The sequence below is a fragment of the Ruditapes philippinarum genome, unplaced genomic scaffold (assembly GCF_026571515.1).
Source record: "Ruditapes philippinarum isolate M1 unplaced genomic scaffold, ASM2657151v2 ctg1686_1_1_1_1, whole genome shotgun sequence".
In the NCBI taxonomy this organism is placed as follows: Eukaryota; Metazoa; Mollusca; class Bivalvia; order Venerida; family Veneridae; genus Ruditapes; species Ruditapes philippinarum.
Genome location: NW_026865777.1, coordinates 301373 through 328471, shown reverse-complemented (window position 1 = coordinate 328471; position 27099 = coordinate 301373). Strand labels below are relative to the sequence as shown.

At 33.7% G+C, this 27099-nt stretch overlaps 2 protein-coding genes across 2 annotated transcripts; both read right to left on the bottom strand.

Moving 5' to 3' along the window:
• Positions 1-2786: 2786 nt before the first annotated feature.
• LOC132730268 (uncharacterized) lies at positions 2787-10173 on the bottom strand. The gene is made up of 9 exons (XM_060716150.1): positions 10070-10173; positions 9433-9477; positions 8358-8497; positions 7886-7998; positions 6387-7403; positions 5961-6070; positions 4427-4621; positions 3894-4056; positions 2787-3205 (listed from the first exon to the last, which is right to left on the bottom strand). Exons 1-9 carry the CDS (start codon positions 10085-10087, stop codon positions 3108-3110), a joined length of 1899 nt encoding a protein of 632 aa, XP_060572133.1. The 5' UTR covers positions 10088-10173; the 3' UTR covers positions 2787-3107.
• A 12614-nt stretch (positions 10174-22787) lies between these two features.
• Positions 22788-27099, bottom strand: LOC132730284 (beta-1,3-galactosyl-O-glycosyl-glycoprotein beta-1,6-N-acetylglucosaminyltransferase-like). Its single transcript, XM_060716173.1, has 3 exons — positions 26053-27099; positions 25632-25861; positions 22788-24719 (listed from the first exon to the last, which is right to left on the bottom strand). Exons 1-3 carry the CDS (start codon positions 26886-26888, stop codon positions 24397-24399), a joined length of 1389 nt encoding a protein of 462 aa, XP_060572156.1. The 5' UTR covers positions 26889-27099; the 3' UTR covers positions 22788-24396.

The window sequence follows — 27099 nt, the reverse complement described above, 5'->3', positions numbered from 1 at the left end:
TATTGCTTATGTAACTTTTGCAACTGTAAAATAAATTAAGCCTAGAATTGATGCATTGTTCTTAGTGGCAGGAAGATTTGCTCGTTCATGAAAATCGCCGACCTTGCTCAAGATATATGCCAAAGGAATTTCTGAATACCTATCATTTTGAAAATATTCGATAATGCATTTACGTTTTCCGAAAACTACATTAATTATCACGTCTATAAATAAATACTTGCAACGGAAATACCTGCAACGTATTTTCGGAAAATAAACTAGTTTCATTTTCAAGTACTCTAAGTGAGATGTTGCGCATTACATTTTTTTTCATTAACTAACTAACAACCGATTCTGCAACTGTCGCAAATTGCTTATTTTTCTTTGCTCAAGCGCGCGGGGGGGGGGGTCATTTTTTCCACGATTTTTTTTATGTACATTTGTAATTAAACACCACGTAGGAAGTTTATTATGGTGTCATACTTCTGTAATATGAACCATGTCTTATTGTTATTTATAATTGACATAAGTTTGAAATAACAACCTATAATAAAAATTTTGAACGTTAAGCAAGTCATTTTCGTTATAACTATTAGGCTTCAGTGTGTGTTAGTTTTTACCATGATGTTGCAAAAATGCAAAAAAAAAAAATAATAAAAAAAGTAAAATAAAATAAAAATTAAAAATAAAGAAACTTGTTTGTATTGAATCTGATCTAAATAATGCAAGTCTTTAAATCCATCTCGTTGATTAAGAATATCTTTAAAAAATATGATTCCTTTTTCACAAAGACTAAAAAATATTGTTTATGAATTTATATATATCATTTATTCCTTACTGTCTATATAATTGTTCTCCAAGAATACCATATGTAAGTGTTTACAAAATCAATCCAGATTGTCGTTGATAGAACGAAATATTCTTTTTTTCAGTGTCTTTATATCTATATTTTACTTTCTAAAATATTTCATTTAAGTCACACGTTTTCTCTTAATCGACATATACAATAAATATTAAACGTAAAATAGTAAACGATACCTGGCCACCAACTCAACAAATATAGCCATATGAGTCAACATCATATTGTCTGCGAAAAAAATATATAGAATGGAGTCAAGACCCCTTTGACTGAAGCTACCCCCAATAAAGAGGCAAAAAAGTATAAAAATGATCTGTTCTATATCATTTGCTGAATCTTACTATGTGTTTTTAAACATTTGATATTTCAACAGTTTCAACAACTCGTGCATGTCGTGCATGTCGGTCGTGCATACGGAAAATATGTTTCAGTTGCATAATCTTATCGTTCAGTCAAGCTCATCATTTATTTTTTTCCGTGATGCATATAATGGTCTCATTTGCCTCCCGTGCATCAAAATTGTATCGTCACAAAAATTGACTTGCAAACATATTTAGTATCATTCAGTGAATTACTGAATTCAAAATTTATAGGTCACCTTTTGGTTGATAGTAACATTTAAGAACATGAATGGTGACATGTTCGGGGTCCGTACTCTCAGTGCCTGAAATGGCGGATGGACCCTCATTAAGCCTAATACATACGTACGTACGTACATACATACAGGGGTTTGTCAGTCTTTGCCGAAGTGTCAACATCACAGAAATAATTAATTAATATTTTAGATTAATTACTTGGAATCTTGCACCATTTACGATATAGTATATCAATTGCACCAGTGAGGTGTAATTGTTAATACTAAAGTATTGAAAATTCGATATCCGGGTGGTTAATATATGTACTTATAGCCTAAATAGTGACACCTAAGTTTTATATAAAGTTCAAGTAAAGCACATTATCTTTAAAGTAAAGGCACGTTACTTTTATAAACAATATTTAATTAAACTTGATTCCAAAGTTGAACAAATCATTTAATAATCATTTGTAACCAATCAACTGGCAAAGTAGCCATGGGTAAAAAATTATATATATATATATATAGCTAGCCCGTGCACGTTACAATTATATAACACCTTTTATGTTTATTATTATAATATACGAATAATACTCGTATGATGTGCAAAACATGTAAAGTAGCAAAATCGGACTCGTTCTTTTTTCAATCACGCCATACACGATGGAAGAGATTCTCTGGTTTCTAGTCAAAGTTTCAATATGAGTGCCAAAAAAAAAGGTTCAACTATTGATCCACAAATATCATCAATCTCGCTAAAGAGTGCCACCACCATCTCACTCATTTCAAACATTCTAAAGGTCAGACAGCTAAAATTGTCAAATCCCCTCATCTAACGGTTCTCTATTCCAAGGTCCCATTTTATCATGCTTTTCATATCGATTTCTTAGCATCTTCCCCTGTGTACCTAGGCGGCATGCCAGTCCGACAATGTGTTCCCCGTTCTTCTGTGGCGGTATTTTTCACCAAGATATGGAAAATATTGGATATGTTTATATTTGTTATGCTGTTTTTGGCAAAATAAACTTGCCCGTCTTCTATCAACCATGATTTTACTTATGAATTTTCCAATACACAATCCACAGGGTCATTGCTACACGATAAACAAATGCATATAAATGGCTCAAACGTTAAAATACGCGTGTGGTGAAAAGATACTTCATCTTCTACATCTTCTACTGGATGGTGACATTGGTTACTATAATAAATGTTAAATAGTTTAGTTTCAGAATGACAAAAATCAGGAAAAACCCTTGAAACAATGGTTTAAATTCTACCAATCATAATTTAATAATTGAGAATTAATATTTATTCTAACAAGTATTGCTCTGGCTTAACTTTCCGAATGTTGAATTGAAAGTGTGTTGATACAATTTAAACGACTGAAAAATAAAGTTAACAGAATAAAGAAAAAAGACTAAGTATATAAGATTAAATGAATACAGTTTATTTACTGTATTCGACCTGACATACTACTGCGGTATGGAATTTATGTATGTCAAAGTATCACAAATATGTCTCTTTTATAGTGATACTAGTCTTGAAGGACATGTTGTAAGTGGTAATACTGACTCATTTACATGTATCATGCAGTTTTAAGCATAGATAATTTGTAAATACACTCTTGTATTACTGAAATAAAATAAACAGTGTGTTGTCTTTGTCGTAGATAATCAATGTTCTTCTAAAACATCCTTATTGGGTAATGTCGAGAGCACAACAGTAGAATTTTACATTATTCAATGCAGAGTCATCTCCTTTGCCTTGTCGTTCTTCGATTTTCGTTCTCATTCCTAAATTGATATGTTGAAAAATACACATTATGTCCATATTATTGAAAAAATAATATATTCGGATACTATTTAATAACAGGATGATTGCCTTTTATTATTGCTGTTGTTCAGCCTTTCATCCAGAGAATTATCTAGTCACCAACTGAAAACGTTATTCATTGTATATCATCTGCTGAAGAAGACTACTGCTGTACAACTTTACTAAAATACATACAGTGAAACTCGATCATTAGAAACTCGTTCGGACTATGACATTTAGCTGGCTATATCCGAGTTTTTTATATAAACAATGTAAGGAAATAGTATCTTATAAACAACTGATATATAGCGAAGAGGTATATTCTTGGCACGTTTGAAAATTTATTGGGATCAGTTCTGTATAAAAGGGTATCAACACATACTTTTTACATATGTAGGCACTGTTGAGTTTACAAAATAGCACATGGGGGAGCCTAAAAGTAGTACCCGGCACGACTTAACTTACGGTCAAATTGTTAACAAGAACTATGCCATACCCCTCTCTTTTTTGTATAAAATCAAATATACGATACTAATATTCATTTATAAAATAATCACCTTAAGTCAGCCGTTTTACATGATGATATATTTGGTTAATATAAGTAACAATTAAAATACTTTGCAGAAAGTGGTGTGTACGTGTGTTTAGACTTGTTTAATATGTACAAACCACATATAGCTGATCCTGTCGGACAACTCTCACTCTCTTCCCAGTATATTCCCCAAGGCTCGCCCTTCCCAGGAAATATCTCCAGTGGTATCTCGTCAACAGTTTTCATTGTATCTTGACATTTAAAAGTGACAAATGAAGCAGCAATATGATTGTTGTCATGCTGTTGTGAAGACAAGAAACTTTGTCTAAAAATTTGACTTTTAAAACAATATGAAGCTGTTTTCAGAATTTAAAATGCTCCGAAATTCACAAATATTCCAAAAACGAAACACGAGAAGTGTATGCGTTGAAAAGTGTGCGGTAACAAAGTTCAAACTATTGAATATGCTAAAATATTGACCACATTGTCTGCAATAATAATTTACTAATTAAATAAATTACAATGCTTTTGTCAAACAAGTTTCATTAAATTAGATCTGCTTTGAAATTAACTGAATTCAAATATTTTGTAGTCACTGCTGTTAGAGCATACTCATATAGCAAGTAATAGTTCCCTATTTTCAACAAAAAGTGTAATATTACTCTTATACCATTTGTAGACGAAATCGAGTAAGGAAGGTATCAACTGATTTTGATTTTGGACATAGTTTGTCTGTTCTGTAGTATCCCCATGGACCCTCCCATGACGTTATTGTTCTTCCAGTGGTTTGGCCAAACCTATTAGCACATATTAATCTTATCGCATTTAGTGCAGTGTCATCAGCCTCGCCTTGATAAGGTTCGATCTGAAAAGAATAGCGTCTATAAACATAAAAAGTAGGTTTTTGGAAAGTATTAAAGTGGGCCAAGATTATTTGTGACAATTTCTATCCAAAAGAGTCACAAAATAAAAGTATTATTTGTTTATTGTAAAAAATATTAAATTTCGAAGTGTTTATTATAAGAGGCAGTTGTCAGTGAATTTTCAAAAGGTGTAAGACTTCGATGATAAACTGTGGTCCGACATCGAATTTACAAGCCAAGATGAGCATGACAGAATTAATGGTGTTCTTCATGATCAGATTCTTTGTCAACGGTGAAACAGGAAACTCATGATAACCTTAACCCGCTTAATACAAATGTATTGCTATGCAAAGAAGACCATTGCGCCCCAGTATATATCATTACTTAGGGGAATAATTGATTTATTACAAGCAAAATAGGTGGTTAAATAGAGTCCTTGTTTGATCCAAGACAATCAATACATGCTGAAAAACCATTGTTAAAAAAATCATAAAAACATGGGTTTGTCCTTTCTTCAGAGAAAAAAATGTATTAATTTATGTGGCTTATTGTAGCTTTTATAATAATAATTATTAAGATAACTTCTATATTTCATTTTTGATAAACAAGTAAAAATTATTAGTGAAGTCAATTTCAACTATCGAAAAATAAAACAAATAAAAAAAACAAAAATTAATGTGTTTCAATAAAAAAGTTGAAGCGACGGAGACCCACCATTTTAGAAATAAGTGATTACCAAGCTACCCCAGAAGATTGCTAGTGTAGCGCATGGTTACAGCAAAAGCTCTTTGCATACACGATTAAGAGCAAAGATTTATGGAACGTTGGCTTATCAGAAGTTGCCCTTCAACTGTTAGAAGTCTTTGTATCTAACGGGTTAAAAATCTTCTCACTGCAAGACCTTTAGTAAGAATGACATGTTCTAATTTATGTGAAAGCCTTAGTATTATATTTCCCTTTTATCTGGCCTGTCTGTCACAACAATACTTCGTACATGTTTGAATTTGCAACACTGTCAGGCTTTCTACGACGGGCGTCATCCTCAATGTTCTATCCTCATGTTTAAACTTTGCTTCCAATTTGTTAGTTAAAACATCTAAAATGCATGATTATCTAGTGTCATAATATATTAAAGGCTGTTGTTATTTTAACTAAAGTCCCTTGCCTTGTTTGCTACTTTTTCGACAACAACTGACCAAATGATTCCAGTCTTCTAATATAGAATACACCTTCTGAAATGATCAGATAACAATAAGGCTGACAAAAGACATCCCTGTTCCAAACTTGCAAAACATATCAATTAGTCCTCGTTAGATTATATCTCTAAATTTTATAACTTACTTTTAGATTATAACCAATGGCATATTGTCTGTCTGGGCAGAATTCGATATGTCCCCATTGACCTTGAGTTCCTCCTCTTACTGACAGTGTCTTTTTCACATTCCACATAACTATCAATAATATGAATAAGAACCTTAATGCGACAACAACTTGGTAGGTTATATAATAACTGGAAAAAAACAATGAATATGTCTGAACTACCGATATTTTGCATTATTTAGTAAGTGAAGATTTGTTTAGTTATATAGCTGATATACCAATTCTTCATTTAACAGAAAATAAATATGTTTCTAGTTAACAAGTTTATCAGATAAATATCTGTTATTCATCTTATAAATTTGAAAATTAATTAACTAGTTAGTAAGAAAATTAACATGATAAGAAAGAGCTTAACTGTTGGCAAAATTATGTCGCTATAAGATTTACCTGTCTTTTTATACGAATCAGCAAATGCAAGCTCCTTTTTGTTTTCTTCCCTATATCGTCTGTAATCCTCCTTATACTTCATTATGTTAAACCGAATAGTTTCATAATCAATTCCGAGGGTAGAAACATATTCGGGTACAAACAGGTCCTCCATATCCTTTAGGACAATTTTAGAAGGAACAGGATTGTCTTTTACCTCAGAAGCCCAAGTTAGTGCGTCTCCATTTGAAGGCGGGGCTGCTCCTACCGTTTTGGTATGTGTTTGTACTCTCTCCGAGAACTCTTGTGCCGCTTGCCGCTGGCTTATTTCTAAACTAAAGCCAGCACCAATGCTTATCTTTCCAATAAAAGATGCACGTGCACTAGCACTATATTGAGTCTCCTTTATAGAATGAAAGTTGCCCATAGACATTTCATATTCATTTGAAAATCTAGCACCAAATGTTGCCTCAGATAAAAAATGTGTACCGAACCTGTCCATAAACTCAATATATGTTGTATTAGAGTCAGATGCATCAAGTTTGCTCAGCCAAATTAGGAAATCATCGTCAAATGATGGTGGCATTTGTTTGCGAAGCTTAACAAAGTAATAGTCACAATTAGCAGAAGATATTATATAAACGGATTTCTTTCTTTCTAACGTCGAGGTCATTTTTCTAAAATCGAAATTTGAAGAAAACGCAAAAGTTTTATAGGCCACGTTGAAATCGGTCATTGTTGATAAAACATCTTTTAATTCATTTACAGTTTCTAGTACGGTCGAAGAAAACGAGGTAACGCATGATACACTAGCTACTGCTATATATCCGTTAGGCAGGGCAAATCTACAGTCTGCCGTTTGCTGCATTTTAGAAAAGTCAGCTTTGAAAATAGGAAAAGTAAATCCAGGGTCACGGGAATCTGCCAGCGGAAATCCCCGATAATTATCATAACCAAAAAAAGCATAATCAATGTTAGGGAACGACAATTTTGACTCTGGACCAGAACAATCTCTTATCTTATGATCAAGTACTATACCTGAAAAATAAAGTATAGTTTAAGTCGACAATAGGGTTTTGATAATATTTAGAAAATCTGTTATTGATATGTTAAAATGAAGAAATCTGAAGTAAGATTTTAAATTCGTTTATATATGAATAATTTCGGTTTTGTGAATCAGTTATTCATGTACTGAAGAGTTTAAAATTACTCCTGTCTTTGAAAATTTGTGTCAGTTGTGATCAATTCAGTACTCAAACATTTTCTCCGACATCAAATTTTCAAATTCTTTCTTGAATCAGAAATTACTAAGGGCTGATAAAAATGTCGTCCTATGTCCTTCATAAAAGACCAATCGCTTACTATATTCTTTGAACTTGCGAGTTATTTATGTTCACCGACATCAAAAGTACTAATGTGAGTGTTAAGTGATACAAATACCAGGTGCTGACATTAAAGAATACATTTTTTTAAATACATGTACTATGTACATTTAGGTCTATTCTTGAAATGGGACCTACCTTGATTGAAGAAATACTTTTGCATATCTGACATATTCCCTGTTTTATCTTCCCCTTCATCAATGTCTACTAGATGAGCAGCATATGCAGAATTAATTTGCGAATCAGGAGCTCTGTAAAATAAATAGATTTAGCATTGTTTTCGTACATGAACAATATTGTGAGTCATATAATCCAGACACTTCAGTGCGATTGTACAAAAATGAAAAATATGCAGAATGCATTTTATGTTAGGAACATGAGGGTATGGGCACAAAAGGCAAAGAAGTGACCAAGCACATGGAAGATTTATCACAATTAACATGGTATAGTTAACTTCACTGCTTATCCAAACTTCTCGCTTATATCTTGCTTTGCTGACATGTACTAGCCTGAAGTCATGCAAAATATGCTTAATCTTTAAAACACACTGGTGATGTAATAGCATGTGAATTTACATAAAATATATTTAGAATACTTTAAATGTATTTACCTTAATGTTTCCACCTTGTATGTAACATACCCAAGGAGACTGAGCTGAACTAACACAAGTAAGGCAAAAACAAATAAAACTAGTCTTCGTCGACGTCTTCCTACCCCAATCGTGAATAACGTTCTTTTAGGCCTTTTCGTCTGTAAAATAATAATTCTAGATATGGTCTTTAACCGGTAGTGCCAATAAAGATTAAAAAAATATTTTTTCATTTCTGAAATCATGTATTTGATTGTAACTGATAATTCAATGTTTTCTAACTTGGAAAAGCCATTCCATATCTCACGATACCTTAAACTATGGGCAATACGTAACAGCCATTCCGTTAGAATCACGTGAACATTTCAACGTGTCTAAGCCAGCAATAAGACAAAAATATAATAACATGCAAGATTGTAATATGAGGAACAAATAATAAATGGGCATTTTGCAACTTTGCACTGAATATGAAATATTTGTTAAGTACATTTATATGATCAGATAACGTGAAAAAAAACATCTGTTTTTAATTACACCGAGAATTGCAGCTGAAACACATGTATACCTTTTGATGGCAAATTTTGTCAAATTGAATATCAAACATTTAATTAACTATAATATAATATATCAGTATTTGCTTACGCCAATGTGATTGAAGTTTACTAATAACACTATTAAGTATAAGGATTAGTGGATTTTTTTATATCAGCCGTATTGGCTTAGTGGTTAAGGCGTCCGCCTCACGGAGAGCGTTAATTGAAGGATGAATGTTTCCGGTGGGACTCTTTACGAAATGGCCGCTTCGTGAGCTGCGAGGTAGTTAAAATGAATGGTTACCGATTTCTATCCGCCTGACGTCTGGCATAGTGGTACAAGTTTGGAGGTGCATGGTATGATAGCTTAAGGTGTCTAATAAGTCAGAAATGGCCGGCCCTTTCAAAGGGGTGACATGTGATAAACAAGACCTTTTTATATAGTAATTCTACAGTTTTTGCCAATCCAGTGCAGGCTATTCTAACCAGGTCGTAACACCTGTCAACACACGTATTAACGCTTGATTTTATTGGGTAGATTGCTGCACAAACTCGTTTCATACCTTTAAATCTTGACCTGTGAGACCTCTAAAATGATAATGTTCATCCTGAAATTATAAAATATATTCATAATTATAGTTATAGAAGTGTTCACGTGATCTCTCATGATCTAGATTTCTCAGGTGGATGGTAATTATGTAAGCTTCAGTATCCTCATATTCGCAATATATATAGAAATATGGTTATATGGATTTCTTCTAGATCCTACACAATTAATTAAATTCATAGCATAAAATGAAAAGAAAACATAACAAGAAAGTAAAATATTAATAAAAGTGCCTTGTTAGTGTTGCCTTACAATGCTTTGTTAACTTTCTACTCGGAAGGAGAATGTTATGAATCTAACATACATGTATTTTAAAAACCCAAGTTCTACTTTTTTAAACTGTTACTTGTATAATGATGTATGTATTATTTAAATTAAAAAGTGCACATTTTAAATCTTATATATGTAAAAAATAATTATTGTACTTCAACCTTTAAATAATATCTATGTGGTAATACATATTAAATCATTTATTTGCTAACTTTTAACATATTCGTCATATATTCACATTATCAAATGTTTCGATATAATCTAAACCGTCAAAAAACGTTCTTTTAGAATAAAAACATAATGATAAAACAAATTGTAATTACCGACTCTTCCAATTCCATCTTTGTTGTTTTCTTTTTCAACTGAAATCAAAATATTTGCAAGTCACTTAAATGATAATGGAGAGTCAAGAGTGGTTTACCTGAACAACTACATGATAAGTTATTAAAGGTAGTATACATAAGATTAGGGCACATCTTATGATATGTAACATACCGTACTACTTATATTTGAACTTGTGTTAAACACTTTGGCGTAGTTCCTTTATGAGGATAGATTAACTATCACCCGACACGTTTTATCAACAGTTTCAAGCATTTTTATGCAGACCCGACGGTGCTCCGTTAGGGCCATCGCGACACACACACACAACTCGAAACAACGAAAATTCGGAAGTGAAAAGTCGAAATAACGAAACCACGATAATGCGAAAACGAAGATACGATAATGAAAAGATGGTGAGAGGTCGAAATAACGAAACCATTTGATTATTTGACTTTTCACAATCGGCTTTTTATCATCGTGATTCCGACTTTCGACCGTAGTAGTACATGTATTTTCGAGTTTCACCGCCTTCCTGTTAAAATGATAATGACAATCTATAAAAATGTCACCGGTAGTCCGGAACATTTAACGTTTAAATAAAGCAAAATGTACAATGCACTTACTTTATGGTAACACCATGATCCAATGCCATTTACAATATTATATGTTTAAATAACTGTAATTTTGATCTCTGTGCGCATGAAAAATGAAAAGTCGAAAACACGACGATGAAAAGTCAAAGGTTTAATGGTGAAATGTCGAAATAACGAAACCGCGATGGTGAAAACTCGATATAATTTCGCGTTTTCGCCATTGTACTTTCGACTTTCGTCATAGCACATGTTTGGAGGAAAGCAACGTTATGCACAGGGTTTCTTTAGAAATGTTGTAGATTTGAATAAAAAGTACGTTTTAACTGGACTTTGCGGTGTCCAAAATTTGTCCTTGACCTCGATTACCTTAGCCATGTGTGTTACAAAGTACGGTTTCGCACATATATAGAAACTACGGAAGCCAAAATGTGTTAACTTTGCGATAACGTTTATTACGCTATGACCGTTGAAATACAATGTAGATGTAGTGATATGTAGTATTGTTTAATTTTATTAACCTGTCAATTGCATACTGATTATACGGTCAATATGCACACAATATATTAATCTTCGATAACTGTTCGGTAAATTTCGTGAGATGTACGCAAAAAGATGTGATTAAATTTCATTTGTTTATACAGTTATGGAGGCTATTCGTTGCCAAAAATCCAACCTTTGAAACTTGACAATGCATACTTCGGTTCTACTAAACATATTAGTTAAAATCTAATTGTCGATCCGAGAGTTACATACTGCACAGGTATTAAGCATTTTGCTTATCTCGATTTGATAAAATGGATGCTGTAAATATAAATTGCAAACTGTATTTAGAAATTTATAACTTCAAATTAGCGACACGTAGAAATGTAAACGATAGACCGTACATGCTGTGCATCATGACGTTGGGAATGTAACTGCATTAGTTGACACTCTCAGGTTGACAACACCAAAATGTCCTTTTACATCCTAAGGCGATTAACATTTGTATACGATTTTGCAACTTCCATATATGGAATTATCACGGAAATAGACGAACATTAATTAATTAATTTAAATTGGGTTGTAGAAATACCCAAATTTATTACCAAGTGTAATACCACGGGACTATTCAAAGTTTACTATCGATAATTCCGTTGTGAATTTGTCCCATTTTAATGTTGAAATAAATATTCAGTGTATTCTAGCATCTCTGTTTACCTCCATTGGGAGGTATTTTCAGTCATAGGATGTGATTTAGCCTTTTATTATTAAATATATGTAAGCTGACGTAGGTTAATGTCTTCTTTTATGCATTGTACTGAATCAATAACAGCTCTAAAAGCTGTGTATACATGCTGTCAATATAAGTTACCTAGACTTGCTGTCTATCTGATCAAAAGCAGAGAACTATTTTTATGTACATGAAATACTACAGAGAATATATGGCGTTTACGAAACAAACATATACCTTTGAAGTTTCGAAGGGAAATAAAGTCTAGTTAAGAATAGAGTTTACGAAACAGACATATACCTTTGAAGATTCGAAGGGAAATAAAGTCTAGTTAAGAATAGCGTTTACGAAACAAACATATACCTTTGAAGTTTCGAAGGGAAATAAAGTCTAGTTAAGAATAGCGTTTACGAAACAAACATATACCTTTGAAGATTCGAAGGGAAATAAAGTCTAGTTAAGAATAGCGTTTACGAAACAAACATATACCTTTGAAGTTTCGAAGGGAAATAAAGTCTAGTTAAGAATAGCGTTTACGAAACAAACATATACCTTTGAAGTTTCGAAGGGAAATAAAGTCTAGTTAAGAATAGCGTTTACGAAACAAACATATACCTTTGAAGTTTCGAAGGGAAATAAAGTCTAGTTAAGAATAGCGTTTACGAAAACAAACATATACCTTTGAAGATTCGAAGGGAAATAAAGTCTAGTTAAGAATAGCGTTTACGAAACAAACATATACCTTTGAAGATTCGAAGGGAAATAAAGTCTAGTTAAGAATAGCGTTTACGAAACAAACATATACCTTTGAAGTTTCGAAGGGAAATAAAGTCTAGTTAAGAATAGCGTTTACGAAACAAACATATACCTTTGAAGATTCGAAGGGAAATAAAGTCTAGTTAAGAATAGCGTTTACGAAACAAACATATACCTTTGAAGTTTCGAAGGGAAATAAAGTCTAGTTAAGAATGGCGTTTACGAAACAAACATATACCTTTGAAGATTCGAAGGGAAATAAAGTCTAGTTAAGAATAGCGTTTACGAAACAAACATATACCTTTAAAGATTCGAAGGGAAATAAAGTCTAGTTAAGAATAGCGTTTACGAAACAAACATATACCTTTGAAGTTTCGAAGGGAAATAAAGTCTAGTTAAGAATAGCGTTTACGAAACAAACATATACCTTTGAAGATTCGAAGGGAAATAAAGTCTAGTTAAGAATAGCGTTTACGAAACAAACATATACCTTTAAAGTTTCGAAGGAAAATAAAGTCTAGTTAAGAATAGCGTTTACGAAACAAACATATACCTTTGAAGTTTCGAAGGGAAATAAAGTCTAGTTAAGAATAGCGTTTACGAAACAAACATATACCTTTGAAGATTCGAAGGGAAATAAAGTCTAGTTAAGAATAGCGTTTACGAAACAAACATATACCTTTGAAGTTTCGAAGGGAAATAAAGTCTAGTTAAGAATAGCGTTTACGAAACAAACATATACCTTTGAAGATTCGAAGGGAAATAAAGTCTAGTTAAGAATAGCGTTTACGAAACAAACATATACCTTTGAAGATTCGAAGGGAAATAAAGTCTAGTTAAGAATAGCGTTTACGAAACAAACATATACCTTTGAAGATTCGAAGGGAAATAAAGTCTAGTTAAGAATAGCGTTTACGAAACAAACATATACCTTTGAAGTTTCGAAGGGAAATAAAGTCTAGTTAAGAATAGCGTTTACGAAACAAACATATACCTTTGAAGTTTTGAAGGGAAATAAAGTCTAGTTAAGAATAGCGTTTACGAAACAAACATATACCTTTGAAGTTTCGAAGGGAAATAAAGTCTAGTTAAGAATAGCGTTTACGAAACAAACATATACCTTTGAAGATTCGAAGGGAAATAAAGTCTAGTTAAGAATAGCGTTTACGAAACAAACATATACCTTTGAAGATTCGAAGGGAAATAAAGTCTAGTTAAGAATAGCGTTTACGAAACAAACATATACCTTTGAAGATTCGAAGGGAAATAAAGTCTAGTTAAGAATAGCGTTTACGAAACAAACATATACCTTTGAAGTTTCGAAGGGAAATAAAGTCTAGTTAAGAATAGCGTTTACGAAACAAACATATACCTTTGAAGATTCGAAGGGAAATAAAGTCTAGTTAAGAATAGCGTTTACGAAACAAACATATACCTTTGAAGATTCGAAGGGAAATAAAGTCTAGTTAAGAATAGCGTTAACAGCTGCCACTCATCAATCTGGTACATGGTGTTGCAGGCTCATGGTTGTGAGAAATAGATTTACGCAATAAAGGAAAAGATGATGTAAAAGTTGCAAGTTCTGCATGATTGCAGCTGTTAAAGACATGCTATCAAAATTGTAAAAAAAAAACTTTGCAGAGCCCACATACATAAAGCTAGTATATTACATATAACAGTCTGTCAATGATCATACTTATAAACACATTTTGTGTAACTATGTTGACCATAGACAGGTCATATTTTTCCCCGATGTTTGTCTTTTGGTGAATTCTGGCCGGGTTTACACTTAAACTGCAAGGGTCATTAATATGACGATATTATTTTCTTGGTGTGCGAAGAAAAACCTAAGGGGCATTTGTTTCGGATTCATTTATAGCAAAACCTAAGGGGCATTTATTTCAGGTTCATTTACAGCAACTTCGACTTTTTGTAATCAAGTTGGAAATTCTTTTTGCGTAGGAAATCTGAAGATGAGTACTGAGGCGATTTCAGCCGCTCGTTACGGACCGAGTTTTGCAAGGTCGATGTTTAATGCACATTCGGGTTATTTTCTATCTAACACAAAATTAAAAACACGCCAACATTTCACTTTTACAATTACTTTAAAGGGCTATTTGTACTAAAAAACAGTTTTTTCCTAATATTCATCATTCTAAAATTAGATAATACAGTATATTCAAGTCTAAAACAATTAAATACGTCTTGTAAGAAAGAAATCACCATTTTTATAAAAAGAACGTGGAACCCCTTTTAAATAAAGAGCAAACGATAACACGTAAGTAAAATAAAAATAGTAATAAAAAATAAATGAATAAATAAACATAAATAAATAAAAGTCTGATGATGGTAGTCAATGTCAATGTCTAATTTCTTCGTTCGTTCTGCGTTTTTTTTTTTTTTTTTTTTTTTTTTTTCATAGATATGTGTGAAGTTGGCGGCCTAGCGGCCTGGCGGCGTGAAGATGGCATATCTAGATAAATATGTTTATTTTGTGTTTTTCAATGATTTAAATTAGTTATGATGATGATGTACTGATGATGACAATGATGATGCTCTCTGTGTGCCATGTCTACTATATGTGTAGTGCTCTGTGTGCCATGTCTACTATATCGGAGTGCTCTGTGTGCCATGTCCATTTTACGAGAAGTGTTTTATCTGCTATGTGAATGGTGCTCTGTGAGTAATTGCTCCTGTGTGTCTGGTCTATATGTGTCAGTGTGTGTGTAGCGCATTAATTGTGTATAGTGTATCAGGTAAGTGTGTAAGTCAGGTTAGTGATTGAGAAGTGTCCTATGAGTTAGATCAGTCTGTGAGCAGCTTCATATGAGTCAGTCCAGTCTGTGAACAATAGTGCATTGTGAGACATGTTAGTGTGTGAGTAGTATCTACTTGTGCCAGGTCAGTATATGGATAGTGTCTTCTGTGTATCATGTCAGTATGTGAATAGTGTCTTGTGTGTATCAGGTAAGTATGTGGGTAGTGGCTTGTGTGTATCATGTCAGTATGTGAATAGTGTCTTGTGTGTATCAGGTAAGTATGTGGGTAGTGGCTTGTGTGTATCAGGTAAGTATGTGGGTGGTGTCTTGTGTGTATCAGGTAAGTATGTGGGTAGTGTCTCTGTGTTTATGGTGAGTCAGTCTTTTAGTAGTGTCCTGTGTCCGCAGCTCAGTTTGTGAGTAGAGTCTAATGTGTCAAGTAAGTGGTGTTTGAGTAGGGTCTTTGTGAGTCAGGCCAGTGTGTCAGTAGTGTTCTGTATGTGTCATGTCAGTGTATGAATAGTGTCTGTGTGTGCCAGGTCAGTGTATGAGTAGACCTCTGTGTCATGTGACCTAGGTCAATGTGTCAGTAGTGTCATGTGTGTATCAGGTAAGTGTGTCGTGTCTCAGTTAGGTCATGAGTTGTGTCCTGTGTGTGTGTGTGTGTCAGTAGTGTCCTGTGTACCAGATCAGTATGTGAATGTGGCCTGTAAGTCAGGTAAGTATGTGAGTAATGTTCTTTGTGTATCTGTGTCAGGTGTATGTAGTTTCCTGTGTATGACAGGTCAGTTTGTGAGTAGTGTCCTGTGTATGTCAGGTCAGTCTGTGAGTAGTGTCCTGTGCGTGTAAGGTAGTCTGTGAGTAGTGTTTTGTGTATGTCAGGTCTGTCTGTGAGTAGTGTACCGTGTTTGTCAAGTCAGTCTGTGAGTAGTGTCCTGTGTATGTGTGTCAGGTCAGTTTGTGAGTAGTGTTTTGTGTATGTCAGGTCTGTCTGTGAGTAGTGTCCTGTGTTTGTCAGGTCAGTCTGTGAGTAGTGTCCTGTGTATGTCAGGTCAGTCTGTGAGTAGTGTTCTGTGTATGTCATGTCAGTCTGTGTGTGAGTAGTGTCATTTGAGTCAGAGTACGAAAGATTGTTAGTAATTTTAGTGGAGTAGCGGGGGATCGAACTCGCAACCCCTAGATTTGTAGTCAGACAGTGTTACCACTGCACCACAGCGCCCGCTCTGATTTATAACTATTTTGGAATTCCCTATATACATTATCACATTAGTGACCAAGAAATTGAGTAATTATGCTATTAAATTTTTGCACCTAAATAGTAAATATAGCGTAAACGTCTAAAGTGTTTAACAATAGCTCAAGGGATTATGATAAAGGACTATATACAAACGAGCAGTAAAAGGAAAATAAGTAAGATTGTTGACAAGAAATTAAAAGCCCATACAGAAAAGTCCTTGTTCCGTTTAATAGGGCTAAAGTTCTAATATTGACAATTAGTAAGTTGAAACAAATACGTGTTGTTAATGATACATGAAGGTTTGAGACAAGTCTATTAACTTTAGTTTCACTAGTTAAATATATTTCTGTTCGCGAAAATTAGGTCAAAGAAAAATATGTTAAAGCTGCATACCTCCAGACTCATGCTAGTTTTCATGCAAATTTTGAAAATGCAATGTAAATCAAAAGTGAAATATTTTAAAGTGAACAAGAAAAGTTATTTCCCAGTCCCCAAAACAAAATAAAAATTATTAATTCCATTTTTTCTCTTATATAACTTTTAGATGATAAGATATGTCTTTAAAACTTATTTTAGAGTCGTTTTAATTTCTTTGACATTAAAAATTTAAGGATGTTAATCCACCGGGCCACCAGGCCGCCAACTTCACAAAAATGATTAAATAAAAAATATATCAAAGTGATTTTTTCTTTTTACATATCCTTTAAATAACTTAAAATGACAAAGATTGTCTTTAGAACATCATTAACTGCCGTTTTTATTTTTTGTTTATAACATAACTACACATTAAAAATTTAGACCGCAGGCCGCCAACTTCACGCCGCCCGGCAGTTGGGCCGCCAGGTCGCCAACTTCACACCGCCAGGCCACAAACTTCACGCCGCCAGGCCGATGAGCCGCTAGGCCGCCAACTTAACACATCTTCATTTGTTTTACTTTTCCGTTTCTTCGAACAATTTCTATACAGTTTACTATATTGCTGACTGTACACATAAGCAAATCATTATTGCAAAACTGTAACATCTCTACTACTGGTAAAATCCATTTATTTTCTCTATAAATAAGTGTTTAAAATTCCAACAACCTCGTAAATCAGTTTTATTATAAATATGTTTATGGGTGTCCTTCCGCTAGAATTAAGGTTACAAATGTAATAGTAAATACTACTCAGCCAGAATTTGGTCTGTATTTAGTCGTATCAAAATCTCTATCAGATGTTGACTTAAAAATTTGAAAGTGGTAAGGTAGCAGCTTAACTGTCAATGTTACTCATTCCTATGCAAATTGGAATCCCCTCAGTAAAATTCAGTTTTCGTTGAATATATCAATAATTTTTACTTCCTTGAAAAATATTTAACCTCAGACAGTAAGTAACCTGGTGATTTTTTTTTTGGTTTCTTTTTCCAGGAAATTTGGTATCTTTCAAACCTTATATGCCTATAATCATTTAAAGTCCGCTGATGTTGATTGAATAAAGGCATAGAATGCAATCATGCAAGTGAATTATGTTTGGTGGTTATTTTGTCGCTGACGATAAATACCGAAAATGAGCGGATTAATACGTTTATTTACGATGATGTAGTGGGCGGGAAAATGGCCGGAGCTTATTTTAATAGACGCTGCGCGCGGCGTCTAATAGATATGCATTCGTCTTTACAGCAATGAGGAAAATTTTAGACTTGTTTTTGTGTATCTTTTTTGTTTTAACAAAATCACACCGTTTACTAATGAAAATAGCTTTTCTGATGTACAACATGCCACTGAGCTTTAAGGAATTAAACTTAACGTTTAACTTAGTGATAGTTTCATGTCTGAAGGTCATATTCTTTTTATCATATTTACCTAATAAATAACGTGCCAATGAACCAGTCTATAGTCGACCCTTCTAAAACTTAACAGTTGATAGAAATAACGACTGAGGCAGTGTCACTCACTTCATTTGCTCCGCCTCTGTTGAAGTACGGCTCCGTCTCCAATTGTCACCAAATTTAATATGATCCTTACTCTGTATGCTACCATTTAGGCTTCGTTGACGGAGGGAAGGGAACCAAGATAACAATGATCAATATCACTTCCCTGCAACATTAGGGCGAATCATTAAATTGCAATTTACAAAGTCTAAACCACGCCTACTATCAGAGAGGCGGTTCTCTCTCAATCGCTTAGCTCACAGACGCGTGAGGCAAATTTAATCATGTAGTTTAATTTTTTAGAAATAAGAAAACAATACGTAAGTAATAATTGATTATATTCAACAATTTATTCATAACTATTATTTAATATTACAGACATATTTTTGCTATTTGTAAAATAACAGAACAGTTCGTCCTCAAGTCATTCGAACATAATGCAATTCGCACCAATATTTAAATGGGCCACGAAGATATTTTTTTACCTCTGTCTTTGTCTTGAATTTATTTTAAGTATACCAAACATTTCAATTTCACTTGTTATCCAGTCTATTTTGCTTAGACAAGACCTTTCAATCTGTGTCGCAACAGACTAGCATTTCAGAATTTCAGACAATTTAAGGCATTACTTTGGAAATTTATGCATTAGGTTCTACTTTTTCACAAAAATATGCAACGTAATTATTAAACAACGAGGACATACCAAGAACATGGAGAAAAAATTGACTAGTGCTTCGGATATTCAACTGTAACAGAGAACGATTTTCAAGGCTGATTTTGTGCATTACCTGTGACTGTTCACATCATTTGGCGTCGTCTTTGATGTGTAACATTTAACTTGTCTCCTATTGAAAAACGTGTAAACCTGGATTATGCTGATCCGAATCATGATGGTTTGACAATGTAAAGCTGAGAAAGTAACTTATGTTTTGTCGGTGTATACACGAACAATGAGTATTCCGCATGTTATGATGAACACTTGGTATTGCTACTATCAGAAAAAACAGTCAATGTTTTGTCGTTTAACAAAATGTATTTTGTTGAAATACATGTTCACAATCTTAAATCGGCAAACTCAATCCAAGAATGCAACATTGGAGTTTACATACAAAGAAATACAATTGTGCAAACTGATCAACTCTGATCAACAAGGCTGGATTTTTGGCATCGAATAGCCTCCATATACAATAGCCGTTATAGTGCAATTGGTAAAGAACGGGTTTATAAAATTTTCATGATCCTGCGTGTTGTAAGATAGTAATATGTCCATGATTATTTTTTCTTACATATAACTATTTTCAACATTATTGAAGTCATGATTGTTTTTTAGGTTATTATTTTTGTTTTTAATATGTTTTGCACTTATTTTGGTCAAGACTATACTTTTTTAAATAATATAGTTTAAGAATTAATATTTAAAATTCATTCGGATTAAATTCAATAAATGTATTTTCAGTGTCGTAAAATACAAAACAAAACGAGACAAATAATTGTTTCTAAGATGTTTCATATCCGTGTAGACAATTTTGCAAGCACTTGTCCATTTCTATTAAAATATACTTCAAAAAATAAATAAAGAGTAGGTCTCAAAACAATGGCAAAAGTAGGGATCGAACCACAAACCGCTTATATATAAGCCTTGGGGACTGTGCTATTGCGGATGTGACGAGAACCTTTCCATAGAGCTAGTGTGATTTTTCCAAACATTAGTTACATATTCATATTAATTATCGTAAACTATACGGACAGAACCGAAGTGGGATCGAATATTTAAATGAGATCTATTATGTATTCATAATTAACAGGTCAATAAAATCAGATAATAAATAATTTCGATGTAAACACATGTAGATGAATTACTATGAAATGACACAGTTTTATTGTAACATATATAGGAATTGATATTCCACTGACCTGTTTAGAGATCAGGGTCAACCGATAATTAAGGTGCTTTAATTTATAGAAAAAAAAACACCTGCGCATGTGCGGCAAGATTTGTTACCGCCTAATGGCTGGGTACACTCGGGACAGATATTCCAATCCTAACTGATATTATTATTCCATTACGTCCGTATTAGTACTCGTTTTATACTGTGACAGGACGGGTACGCTTCAATTGAAGCCTTGTATCATAGTTTGGGGACCTTTCTGTTGAAAAAGTGTCAGAGTTAAATCGTATACATATATATGCACAGTGCAGTAACTGGAGTGCGGGTATCAGTTACCCGCACTCCAGATAATGCCCGTTGATTGGTTCATTTTTGCTGGGGTTTACATATTGTGACGGCAGAGAAAGGGAAAGGGGCAGAACTATTATGTTCAAATGCTCGTTCATTGGTTAATTTTTTTCTGGGGTTTCATATTATGACAACAGGGGACGTGCTGTCATGTTTGACTATGGAACACCAAAACACTCGGCAATCTGATTTATACTCGGGGGCTACGCCCCCTCGTACAAATCAGATAGCCTCGTGTTTCGGTGCTCCTTCTATTACATAACTTATAATTGTGCCGGGAGTCTGACACCATGAGCGTTAATAAAGACACCGCTAACACGCTCGTATTAGTTTACACATAATGTCTTTATTTATTGGTGAAATAAAGCGAGAATACGCGATTTTGATAAGATTTGGTAACGGGTCTGATGACTTATCAACAAAATATGAAAGGCGGTTATTAAAGTTTTGGAAACCGGATCAACGTCAGCCCAGAACTATGTCAATTATCCCAAGAGAAAAATAAATATACATGTATATTCAAAACAAACTTGTTTTCTAGTTACAAATGTAGATAGAAAAATACAATACAATGCAACAGCTTATATACACTAATGCGTTTTCCCAATGCAAAACAGTTACCCTTTTATGAAGACAACGTACATGTATTTAACACAGGATTCATTTTAAGTCTCGTTACACGACATTAGTCTCGGTAAATAACCCTCATTACATGAAATCAGACAGTTGTTCAGTCATTTTTTTTTGTATACAGAGATAAGAAAACATTCCTTTTCCATTTGACGAAAATGTAAATGAATGTTTGACGAGAAACAAAACATTTAAGATGAGAGTCGATATGTTTATCAAATGTAGATCTAGGTATGTGTGTTTTATATGGCGCCAAACGGCGTCGACTTGTTGTCGCTCGGTTCAAATTGAAGCGCTAGAGACAGGGCGACAATACCAGACCGCGACAACGAGCCGTTTAGCGCTTTGTCGTGTTGTCGCTAGCGACAGGACGACAGGACGAAAGTCCGACAACGCGCCGTTTTGCGCTTTGTCAAGTTGTCGCTAGCGTCGCGATGTCGCGCTGTCACTTGGCTTATAAGCCAATCCTTCGATTTGAACCGAGCGACAATATGACATCGCGACAACACGCCGCACGTCAACGCGCCGTTTGGCGTACATCGTTATCGACAGGACGATAAGACGAAGGTCCGACAACGCGCCGTTTTGCGCTTTATCCTGTTGTCGCTAGCGCCAACAGGACACACAAAAGCGTTCCGAATCAGCAACCATATTGACGCGCTTATAGTGTATCACTAACATTTAATACCTCTTCATATGGTGTCTGATTTGGAGCGCGTTGTCGTGCAGCGTGTTGTCACGATGTCTCATTGTCGCTCGGTTCTAATCGATGGATCGGCTTATATGCCAACGGGCAGGGCGACAACGCGCCGCACGACAACGCGCCGTTTGGCGTGCTTCGCTAGAGAAAGGATGACAAGACGACAGCGCGACAACGTAGGTAGTTGGGGATTTGCGGAATAACCGACTGAATCTTCTGGTAGACAAAGGGAGACAATGTGTTTCGATGTTGATGAACACTTCTATCTTGTTATATATCCGTTGTATTTATTCCGAAAATTACTTTCTGTTTTGAGGGGAGGACCTGCTATGTTCGAATTACCAACTACCTTTTGGTAGGTATAGTTGGCGATTCGCGCGAATAACTAACTAAGTCCCCTCTTTTATTTTGTGTTAAAAATGTATGTGTTCAAACAGTTCATTTAAATTACCAACTATACAAGCTGTTAATTATTCGAGAATTACGAATATCCAACTACCAACTACCTATCAATTTTACGTTCATGAAAACATCCACATATATCAACGAAACACTTCGGGACCCATTATAAATAGTGCATTTTATTCAAAATCATTAATGACTTATACAAATAATGTTGCATGCATGTTGCATGCATTACCAGACATGCGTGGTTTTTACACGAACTTAAGTTGAACTATTTCATGTTTGTTTTTTGTTTTTTTTGTTTTTCATTATATTATGATAATAATTATTATTTACACATTAACATAAGTAATTAAATGCTATCTCTATATGCGACTGCTTCACATTTTTGCTGCAGGCCACCTTAGAAATTACTCATATTCTGAAGACGATTATCTGATTATGCCACATTCTCATCACTTATTGTAACTGACTTATGTAATGACATTCAACCTATAATTCTTTGATATGCCTAAGAATTTGCAACACAACGTCTGTCCGAATGTACTGTAAAATGGGATACTAGTAATTGTTGATTAGAACCAACAAAAATCACTTTTCGATTGTTTTTGTATCTAATCTACCGTTGAATTAACAAGCTAAGCGTCTCCTTATTCATCAATACTTTGATTATTTAAATATAAGTAAATAATTATCCAGAAATAAATATTCATATAAAGACATTTAGATATAAAATACCTATATCTTTGTTTCACCTTATTGGTTCACAGCATCAAATCTGAAAGTGTGAACCTCACAGTGTTGCTTGTTTTATGTAATTAAACGCACTGACAAAAATCGTTAATCTAAACAACAACAACAACAACAACAAACGTCAGCAAACACATTCGATGTGTACTTGGTAAAACAATTCTGGTTGTCTGCTGCGACGTGGATCACAGTGCACAAATGACTAATATCGCGGTACATGTTTTATCACTTGTTTAAATTAAATTAAAAAGTACTTAATATTGCAGTCCTTGTTAATATTCAAACTATCTTTATTGCACAATATTTTTAACAAACAAAAATATTCAGTGACTGCAATTGTTTTATGCAAACATCATTTTACGGGCTATCGAGACTTTTTCTTGTGATGAGTGAAATGTTGTTATATTTCACTAAGTCACTGGGTACCATGAGATTTAAAATAATTCGTCTAAACTATTTTTTTGTAGATGCGGGTGTAACATCAACTATGACAATGTTAGCAACGGCCACTGTACGATTCTTAAAATATTATGTACGGTTCTGCACAACTACATGTGGTCCCATATAAAGTATACAACTTAGTTGTTTTTGTCGGATCGCCGACGTAGTCTAGAATTAACGCTTTAAAAGATCCACTGACACCAAAGATGATACATATCTATGTAAGATTAATATAAAAAATGACAAGATGCAATATTCAATCTATTCAATTTAAGTATTTACTCTAGAAATTTGTCACAAACAACAAACATCAAAAACAATACAACACAAAGTATACGCAAAAAATGCCTATTACAGTTCTGAACTTCCATGTATCTATACATTACTTTCCACAGGTTAATTGAAGAAAAAAAGAACCACAAAGCAAATATGCGTACACAAGCATTAGTTCATTTTGGCTCTGATAAGTGACAAAATAGTCCAGATGGGAGGATACCAAATGCTAGAAATAATCCTTATATTTAAAAAAAAGTGAAAAAATGACACACAAGCAAAAAAAAACCTGACACAAATCTCACAATTTCAAGAACGCCGTCGTTAACCACGCCTCGTCTCGGTGTATCTAATTAAACAATCCATATAAACACAAATATTGTCTTTTAATGTTAATGACAATACAAATGATTGTTGTCCTGGTGTTACATCTTATCTGTCACAAAACCTAATGTCGAATACCATGTTGCATCGAATTTCTTTCTTCCTAAATATTCGTCACGTGTTCTATTGTAAATCAGTTCCTCTAAACACTCGAATACTAAAGGGCTTAAATTTAAATGAAATTTATTTGCGAATAGCTCCTGGCGCCTAGCTAGAATTGGAAGGTCACCAATGCCATAAATACATATTCCTCGAACTACTATACCATGACACGGGTACCTATGTGTAATAGATTTAACTCTGTTTTTATATCGGGCTAGATATGGCTTTCTTTTCAAAGGTAATCTGGTCGTTTCAGGAATTCCTAGAAAGAAAGATAAAGATAAATTATTAAAGAAAATGTATCCTCCCTGATGAAACGCTTCCAGTCTTAATACATATTGTAAATGTTTCATTTTATTAAAGTTATATGTAAAAAGATAAACATAATTGTGCATTATTTCAGACAATAACGTTCACCTTTGTAGAATCACCAACATTCCTTAATCAAGCTGGATTCCGGTTTTGTATTTGTAAAACTATTTAATTAGTAGGTAATTGCAATGAGCATAAGATCAAAGAAATTATCAATGAATGTGCATTATTGAAAACGCTAGTGTTAGAATAATGTTATGTTAGAATAATGTCATATCACGTCTACAAAACAAGTATTTGATGAAAGTATCAGTTTTGAAATGGTGTGTACATGACCATGCCAATGTTCATGTTGAGGTTAAAGAATTTACTATGCGTTGAAAATAATACGCGGACGGAGAATAAGTACGACAAATGTGACCTCTTTTTTATGAAACAGATTTTGATGTTTATTGAAAATTAAACCATTTATTTCACATCATTATAAATGTCTTAAATAAGACTTTTTTATTTTGAGATACAAAATTGAATGGGGCAACGTCGTCAATATTTTGGTCTTTAAATATGAGTTCGGACAAACATACCTGACCGTACTTGAATACTTGAATACATAGGGGTACATTTTATCGTTTACTTTTTAATTTATAAAACCAAAAATATTATTTCAGAGAATCAAATTAAGAAAATTCAGTGCTAGATCTTTATCATAATTTCACATTTGTTCCACCTACTTTAGAATTTTACACTGAAAATTGAACTTTTGATTTTACATGAAACTTGCTTACAGAACATACTATGTAATTTTAAAAGTAATGTTATAATAGTGTCAGTTAGTGTATGAGATATATGATTATAATCTTACCTCCGTACGATCCTGGCACACCTAGATGAGCGTTGTGGTTTAGTGTCGAAAAATATATTTCATCTGGAATGTAGCACGCCTTTCTTGTCCATTCTAATATATCATGTGCCCTTTCGTCATGTAAACTATAGTTCACGTAGCCCCTATTCACAGCAATATGAAGCGCACCTTTACGCACGTGAACTCCGTGCGGTGGTGGAAAATCGGCTGTTTTACATCTGTCTATAAACCTTTTCAAAAAAGGGGAAAAAATGAAATTAGTTACTTTTATATTCTTGAATAGAAAGAATTTGGTGAAAGTTTTCAATAATTGCATGTAGATGAGAGTTTTATCACGCAATTACTTTGTAATATGATTTCTATAGTTTTGAATGTGTAGTTAAAGTTATCAATTTATAGTGTTAAATGATTTTGAACTTACCTCTTTTGCACGGAAGTTTCGACATCATTAGATCCGTTATAAGCTTTTAAAATTTGCACCAATTCATAGTTTGTTTTTAGTGGAAATTCCTGTCCCGTTAAATTGATAAAGTATTTCCATGTTTTGCTCCTTTCCCAGAGCTCTTTCATGCATAAAAGTTCCGGTGTCAGTACAGACATTTTGCCCCAACTAACGCGGATTCGTTTATCTAATAAGAACACGTTGTCAAAGCAACGTGCAATACTCAACACGGCTTTATATATCACTGTCGCGGACTTGGAATCGACATGTAGACAGTATATGTTCTGTGGTCTGTAAATCGCTCGTAAAAGACGTTCAAATTGTTCCACGTTTTTGTACATGAGTATACTGTATGCGATAGGAAAATCTTTCTCCTCTTCAGTTAAATGATCAGTTATATATCCTCTATTATCAATGAAGTTATCACAGTTATCTGTCATATTGACATAATTATCTGCAGTGAGAAATGATGAAGACGGTCGAGATGTTCTTTTAGCTTTTTGTAACGCATTGTTATCTCTGTGAACAATTGCCCGACAATTTATTTTCTTAGCTCGGACGTTACGTGAGAAGTATTGTGCTACAGTATCCTGAGAATGTTTAGTTTTAGAAGTTCGACGAAGCCCGTTATTTAAATGAATTTCATTGTACACGGGATTAAATTCCAACTTGAATATTTTTGACCTTATATCATTTATATTAAACAGTTTTGCATGCATACACGCATCTTTTACTATATATGTAAATAAATATATCAATATAATTATAAGAAAAAGAAGAAGTTTAATTCCATTATTTCCAAGTGTTTTGATCATCTTAATTCTTTCACTATATACATGTAGGTACAACGTCACCCACACTTGTCCATTCGAAAACAAATGCCAATGTACTTTTATTGTAGATAAATAAAATGAAACAAATGCAAAAGTAAATGTGACCTAACGCTTCATACTATTGTTACTTTATGTTTATCATGCAATATGCACACGTAAACAAACGCTTTCTACCACAACTACTAACGCAACG